We start from the raw sequence: 6,702 nt of genomic DNA on the forward strand, positions 1-6,702 counted from the left end.
CCCCCCGGGTGACTCTGTTGTCCCCCCCGGGTGACTCTGCTGTCCCCCCCCGGGTGACTCTGTTGTCCCCCCCGGGTGACTCTGCTGTCCCCCCCCGGGTGACTCTGTTGTCCCCCCCGGGTGACTCTGCTGTCCCCCCCCGGGTGACTCTGTTGTCCCCCCCGGGTGACTCTGCTGTCCCCCCCCGGGTGACTCTGTTGTCCCCCCCGGGTGACTCTGCTGTCCCCCCCCGGGTGACTCTGTTGTCCCCCCCGGGTGACTCTGCTGTCCCCTTGGGTGACTCTGTTGTCCCCCCCGGGTGACCCTGCTGTCCCCTCGCTGTCCCCACAGGCTGTTACAAGATCACGACCGTGTTCAGCCATGCCCAGACCGTGGTGCTCTGCGTGGGCTGCTCCACGGTGCTGTGCCAGCCCACGGGGGGCAAGGCCCGGCTCACCGAGGGTGGGTGACCCCGGGGGAGGGGGGGAATTTTGGGAATCCCGGCGGATGGAGGGATCCGGGGCTGTTCCGTGGGGATGTGTCGCTCAAGGGGGGGCTTTGGGGGGGATATGGGAATCCTTGGGGGGAGGGGTAATTTTGGGACCCCGGTGGGGGGAACAGGGTGTGGGGAGGTTGTGGATGCTGTTGGAGGGAGTTGGAAGGCTGGGAAGGGCTGGTTCCTCCTTGGGGGCTGGGGGTTATGGAATTCCAGGGGGGATTGCGGGATCCCAGGGGGCTCATGGAAACTGGAAGGGGGTTGGTTTTCCCCTCAGGAGAGTTTTGGAATTCTGGGGGGGGTTGGAATCCCGGGGAGGGGTTCGGAATGGTGTCCGTTTTGGGCTGAAACGTCTCCTCGGAGCCCTTGGCGGCAAATTCCCCCAAAATTTGGGTTGGGAGACCTGGGATTCCCATTCCCAGACGGATGCAAAGACCCTACAGCATTCCCAGGTTTTCTGTTTTGTTTGCCAGGCTGCTCGTTCCGGCGGAAGCAGCACTGAGCGAGCCGGGATGCGACGGAGACGGGAATTCCGCCCGGTCCCTGTAGCCCCTTCCGCTTCCCACCAATAAATTTTGGATAAAATACCCAAAATGGGTCAGTTCTGGTTCTTGGCTGCAGGGACAGCGGGATTCATGCGGTTTGGGGAAGGAATTCCTTCCCTGTGAGGGACCGGGATGGGTTATCCAGGGAATTTGTGGCTGCCCTCATCCCTGGCAGTGTCTGAGCTGAGGTGTCCCTGCCATGGACATGATCCGTGGGCTCATTCCATGATTCCTGAGGAATCCACGTGCAGCTGGTGCCACAACCACCTTGGGGTGGGACAAATCTTCCCTCCTGTCCCCCCCTTGGATGCTCCAGCTGGATTCCATGGGAATTCCACGCGGATAAACCTTTTCTGGCTGTGGTTTAATGGGAATAACTGGGAATATTCGTGTCTCTGGTCCTAACGTGGATCCTCTTCCCATCCATATTTTCCCATCCAAAAGGGAATAACTGGGATGTTTCCCTCGGATCTGGCTCTGGTGGGATCAGGGCTGGGGTGAGCCTGGACCTGAGATGGATTTTGGGATCCCCCCCCCCCCACTCCAGCTCCAGTGGGAGCCTCATCCCTGATTTTTGGGGTACTGCAAGGACAAGTCCCCTCCCCCGGCTGCTTTCCGGAGCCTCCAGCCCCTGTACCCACCCCGGATCTGAAGCGAAATCAAAATCGGGACTTTCGGTTCCTCATTCCCTCATTTCCTGGCTCGTGATTTCTCCCTGAGGCACCAGCACCGAGCACCCCAAATCCCGGAGGGTCCCAGCGCTGGGAACGCTCCGGAGCCATCCCCGGATCCCCCTCCCCGAGCCCCGCCTGGCGCTGGAAGTCAGAGCCCTTCCGGAGCAGCTTTTGGAGGTGATTTGAGCCGGTTTTGTGTTTTAAACCCCTCCCCCCAGGAGCGCTTTGAGGAAGTAAAACTCGGGGGGGAAAAGTGGATTGGTGTGGATTTGGGATCTGTCTTACCCTGAGCTTCCTCTTGGATTGTGGGATTGTCGGTGTATCCCGTCCTGGAGGGCATCGGTTGGATAAAACCAAGGAATTTGGGGATTTTTTTGGGCAGGGATTTGTCCCAGCAGGTACCGGGAGGGTCCCCAGGACAGGGCGGCTCCGATGTGTCCGGGCCTGTCCTCACGGACACGGGGCTGGCTCCCAGATTGTCCCCTCGAGGGAATTTTGGGATGCGTGTCCGGGCGGGCGGGTGGCATCACCAGGTCACCGGGGTGTTGTTGTCACCTCCCTGCCCAGACCGGATTTGTCACCGAGGGGTCAATCCCGGCTCCGAGTCCTCGGCTCCCGGCGTTCCCTCTCCGAATCCTGGGATGGAGCCGCTGGCTCCCGTCGCCCTGCTGGCCCTACTGGGGCTGGCACTGGGACACCCCGACCCCGCACTGGACCAGCACTGGGAGCTCTGGAAAAAATCCTACGGAAAGGAATACAAGCCCCAGGTGGGAATGTCACGGGCGGGGCGGGTCCGGCCCCCGGGGGGGGGGGTCCAGGGGGTCCTGGAGTGTCCTGGGAATATCCCAGGATTTCCTGGGGTTCTCCTGGGGGGTGACCACCAGTCGGAGAAGATCCGCTGGCACTGCTGGTCCCTGGGGATGATCCACCTGGAGCTCCCAACAGCCGTTACTGGGATGAACTGGGGCGGGATGGCTCCGGAGGGGCCATCCTGGGTCTCACAGGGCCCCGCTGGAATTCCAGGAGGATTCCCTCCGTCGCCTGACTTGGGAGAAGAACCTGTGGCTGGTGACGCTCCATAACCTGGAGCATTCCCTGGGGCTGCGCTCCTACACGCTGCGAATGAACCACCTGGGAGACATGGTGGGTGCGGGAAGCAACTTCCAGCCCTCTGGAATTCCCCCCGGAGGGCGGCTGAACCGGGATATCGGTGGGTCCGGGGTGGGAAAACTCCCGACATCCCCCTCAGCCCATCCTTGTGGGATCCAGGGATGGGCTGCTCCGGAATTCCGTGAGGAAAGAACTCCTTGGGGTGGGATTTGGGGCACACGGAGCTGTCCTGGTCATTTGGGATGTTTATGGATCATCCCTCTTCCGTGTCCCAAAGTTGAGATGGGGTTTAATGACCGAGCTTCCAGGGATTTGAGGAGCTGGAGCTGAGCTTTTAATTTTCTGATGAAAATCTGGAAATTAAATGGAAAAGAACCAAGGAGTTGAGGATTCCCCAAACCCAACTCTTCCACCTCGGAATTCCCACTCCGACACCTCCAGCTGGTGTTCACAGAGAGCAGGAATCACCCGCTGGAATTTTCCTTCCCCCCAGACCAGCGAGGAGGTGGCGGCTTCGCTGACGGGGCTCCAGGTCCGTCCTCGTCCCCGTCGGAATTCCGCATTCCAATCCCAATCCCAGCCCGTCGGCGACATCCCGGAGGCGCTGGACTGGCGGGACAAGGGATGCGTGACCGAGGTGAAGAACCAGGTGAGCCTCGCCCCGGGAGCCTCCCGGCCATCCCTGGGGCAGCTCCTGAGCCTCTCCCGGCTTCTTTTCCCAGGGCGCCTGCGGATCCTGCTGGGCTTTCAGCGCCGTGGGAGCTCTGGAAGCGCAGGTGAAGCTGAAAACCGGGAATTTGGTGTCTCTGAGCGCCCAGAACTTGGTGGATTGCTCCGGGATGTACGGGAACAAGGGCTGCGCCGGGGGTTTCATGACGGAGGCGTTCCAGTACATCATCGACAACGGCGGCATCGAGTCCGAGGAATCTTATCCCTACACGGCTCAGGTGGGCCTGGAAGCGCTTGGAAAACTCCAGGAAAACGCATGGAAGTGCTGTGGCAGCTCGCTCTGTTCCTGCTTTCCTTCCTCCCCCTCCTCCTCCTCCTCCTCCTCCTCTCCCACCCAATTCCCTCTTCCCGGGTTTCCCGGTGGCACCTTTGCTCCTCATCCAAACCCATCCCAGGATCCTCGGGACTATTTTGAGGGGAATGACTGGACCAGGAGATGGAATTCCTACCTGGTTATTTCATCATTCCTCGGGACACGAGCTGGAGGGGAGGAAAAAATGGGTCAGGAGCCTCCCGAAAACACGATCCTGGGAAATGGGTCAGAGCAACAACAGCTCCATCCGAGGAAAAGTGGGATTTAACTCTCCAAATGTGGAGCTACAGAGGGAAAAGCTGCCGTTCCCGGAGTCCAGATGTGGATGGGGAGGATGAGGATGGAGACTCCAGGGAAGAGGAGGATGAAGACGGAGGCTTGTGCTGGTTTTAGTTAGGATTGCAAAGGGAATCCCAACCTTAGAGAAAGGGCTGGAGCGATGTTTTTGAGGAAAAAGGGCAGAGAATCCTCTGGGAAAGGTTGGGCTGAGGATCCTCCAGGAACCTCCATAATCCATATCTAGAAACCCTCGATCCGAACAAACCCGTGGAGCCCGGGGTGGGGTTGGGAACGTCCCCGGATTCCGCCGGCTCATTCCCGTTTCCCGGCAGAACGGGACGTGCCGCTACAATGCCTCGGCCCGCGCCGCCTCCTGCTCCCGCTTCGTGGAGCTGCCCCAGGGTGACGAGGCCGCGCTCAGGGACGCCGTGGCCACCGTGGGCCCCGTGGCCGTGGCCATCGACGCCACGCGGCCCAGCTTCTTCCTCTACCACTCCGGTGAGGGTTCCAGCCGGGATATCGGGGAATCGGGCGGGATTCGGGAAGTTGGGGGTTCATTCCTGGAGGGAGGCTGGGATGGGATGGGCTTTAGGGCTCTTCCAACCCAAGCTGTGATTCCGTGATGGGGCAAAGCCCATTCCGTGCGTTCTTTCAGCTTGGGCACCTTCCGGGACAGCGGGAATTGGGTGGGATTTGGGAAGTTGGGGGTTAATTCCTGGAGGGAGGTTGGAACACGGGATGGGGGTGGTCTTTGAGGTCTTCAGGGCTCTTCCAACCCAAACCCAAACCCAAACTCACCTTCTTCCGTTCTTTCAGCCCCTGTTGTGAGGAAACCTTCGGAATTTGGGTGGGATTTGGGAGGTTAGGGGTAAATTCCTGGAGGGAGGCTGGGATCGGTGGGAATTCCGGGTTTTCCCCCCACTTCCAGGGGTGTACGACGACCCCCAGTGCTCGCAGGAGGTGAACCACGGGGTGGTGGTGGTGGGATACGGCTCCCTGGACAACAAGGAATATTGGCTGGTGAAGAACAGGTAAACCCTTGAGATCCACCGGGAATCCTGGAATATTCCTGGCTGCAAGGGACCCACAAGGATCAGAGTCCAATTCCCAGCCCTGGATACCCCCAAACTCCCAGCTTGTCCCTCAGGGCCTTTTCCAGGTGCTTCTTGGCCCATGGAAAGGTTGGAATGATGATCCGTAAGGTCCATTCCCAACCCAACCCGCTCCAGAATTCCACGATTTTCTGTTTGGAGCTGCCCAAATCCGTGGGGTTCCGTGGTGGCCTTGGCAGCCTTGGACTTTGTGATTTCCAAGGGCTTTTCCAACCCAAACTTCCAGGCTTCTGGTGCTTTCTCCTGTAAGAACAAGGATTAAGCCACCCCAAATTCCCAGCAATCCCCGTGGCGGCACATTCCGAGCGGAGAATGTCGCTCCAACACCCCCAAAATGCCACTTTTCCTTCACCGGGAGGGCCCTGGAGGATTCTGGCTGCATCCAGAAACTCCTAAAGGGTAAAAAAATCCCAGAAATCAATCCAGGTGCTGCTCCAGCAGGAAAATAACTGGGAGAACTGAATAAATGGAAGAGCAGAGGGGAAGTGTGGGGAGCAGGAATCACTTCCCAGGGCTCATTCCTCAATCCTGGTCCCTCGCACCCGATTCCAAACTGGGATGAGGCTCCTTTTCCCACCCCGGAACTTTTTTCCAACCTCCACAATCCCACGATTCCGTAAGGGAACACGGGACTAGAAATCCCACAAATCCATTAATTCAGCCCCGAATCCGCCGCTCCTCTCCCAGAAAAAAACAAACAAACAAAAAAATTCCCCAGGAATTGAGTTTTTCCCCATCTCTGTTCCCCCTTCCCAAAGCTGGGGCATCCATTTCGGAGACGCGGGATACATCCGGATGATCCGGAACGCCTCCAACCACTGCGGCATCGCCAGCTACGCCTCCTACCCGCTGATTTAGCCGGATCCGCGCTCCGGACACGATCCCAAGGCTCCAGTTGTCCGTGGATCCCATCCTGGCAGGGATTCTTCCACTTCCAGGGTGGCTTCCCAGCGCCGCGGTCGGATCCACGGGCTGGGAGGGAATCCTGGGGGGTGTGGGAGGTGGGAATGTCGGTGGTGGTTATCCGGGGAATTCTGCAGGGGGGAATTTGGAGGTTTGGGAGTGAAGTTGTGCTTCCTGCAGGGGTTGGGCACAGGGATCACAGGGGTCGTGGGTTCGTCCCTCCGGAGCTGCTGCGGTGCCGGCCATCGCCTTCTCTCCGTGTGACGCTGCTGGAATTGCAAACATTCCGTGGAAAATAAAAAGATTGCGTTCGCTGCCTCAAAATCCCGATGCTTGGGGGTAATCCCACCCTCCCCCCCCCAAAAAAAAATCCAATATTTGGTGCCTCCGTGGTGGCTCCGGTCACCCCACAGCCAAGAATTCCGTGTTGGTGGATGGAGATCCCGAGGGAACAGTGTCCCTTTGTCCCTGAACAATGTCCCGGGGCTGGAATTCCTCACCCCCTCATCCCACCCCTCGCTCGGAATCCAGGGTGCCGGGAATCTCCTCACCGGGATGAGAG

At 59.3% G+C, this 6,702-nt stretch overlaps 2 protein-coding genes and 1 long non-coding RNA gene across 5 annotated transcripts in view; 2 read left to right on the top strand and 1 right to left on the bottom strand.

Annotated features, from left to right (window-relative positions):
• LOC121661113 (40S ribosomal protein S27) overlaps window positions 1-1,062 on the top strand; it is a 2,324-nt gene extending 1,262 nt beyond the window's left edge. The window contains exons 3-4 of the mRNA XM_042020945.1: window positions 331-441; window positions 949-1,062. Coding sequence (XP_041876879.1) covers window positions 331-441; window positions 949-977 — 140 coding nt within the window. The 3' untranslated portion in view covers window positions 978-1,062. The remainder of the gene's footprint in view (window positions 1-330; window positions 442-948) is intronic.
• A 641-nt stretch (window positions 1,063-1,703) lies between these two features.
• On the top strand, window positions 1,704-6,464 carry LOC121661112 (cathepsin S-like). 2 transcript variants are annotated; one of them, XM_042020943.1, is made up of 8 exons: window positions 1,704-1,871; window positions 2,262-2,461; window positions 2,718-2,837; window positions 3,298-3,453; window positions 3,527-3,751; window positions 4,458-4,623; window positions 5,054-5,156; window positions 5,996-6,464. In XM_042020943.1, exons 2-8 carry the CDS (start codon window positions 2,336-2,338, stop codon window positions 6,093-6,095), a joined length of 996 nt encoding a protein of 331 aa, XP_041876877.1. In that variant the 5' UTR covers window positions 1,704-1,871; window positions 2,262-2,335; the 3' UTR covers window positions 6,096-6,464. The 2 variants fall into 2 exon arrangements, with proteins under 2 accessions (XP_041876877.1, XP_041876878.1); XM_042020944.1 differs by lacking the exon at window positions 1,704-1,871 and adding an exon at window positions 1,970-2,092.
• LOC121661114 lies at window positions 3,116-5,054 on the bottom strand. 2 transcript variants are annotated; one of them, XR_006014842.1, is made up of 2 exons: window positions 4,924-5,054; window positions 3,116-4,789 (listed from the first exon to the last, which is right to left on the bottom strand). It is a non-coding gene; the product is annotated as an uncharacterized LOC121661114 (long non-coding RNA). The 2 variants fall into 2 exon arrangements; XR_006014843.1 differs by having other exon boundaries at window positions 3,116-4,840.
• Window positions 6,465-6,702: the final 238 nt, after the last annotated feature.

Source organism: Corvus kubaryi, unplaced genomic scaffold (genome assembly GCF_017639235.1).
Source record: "Corvus kubaryi isolate FWS band 111438036 unplaced genomic scaffold, C.kubaryi_AGA036_p1.0 37066, whole genome shotgun sequence".
Lineage (NCBI taxonomy): Eukaryota > Metazoa > Chordata > Aves > Passeriformes > Corvidae > Corvus > Corvus kubaryi.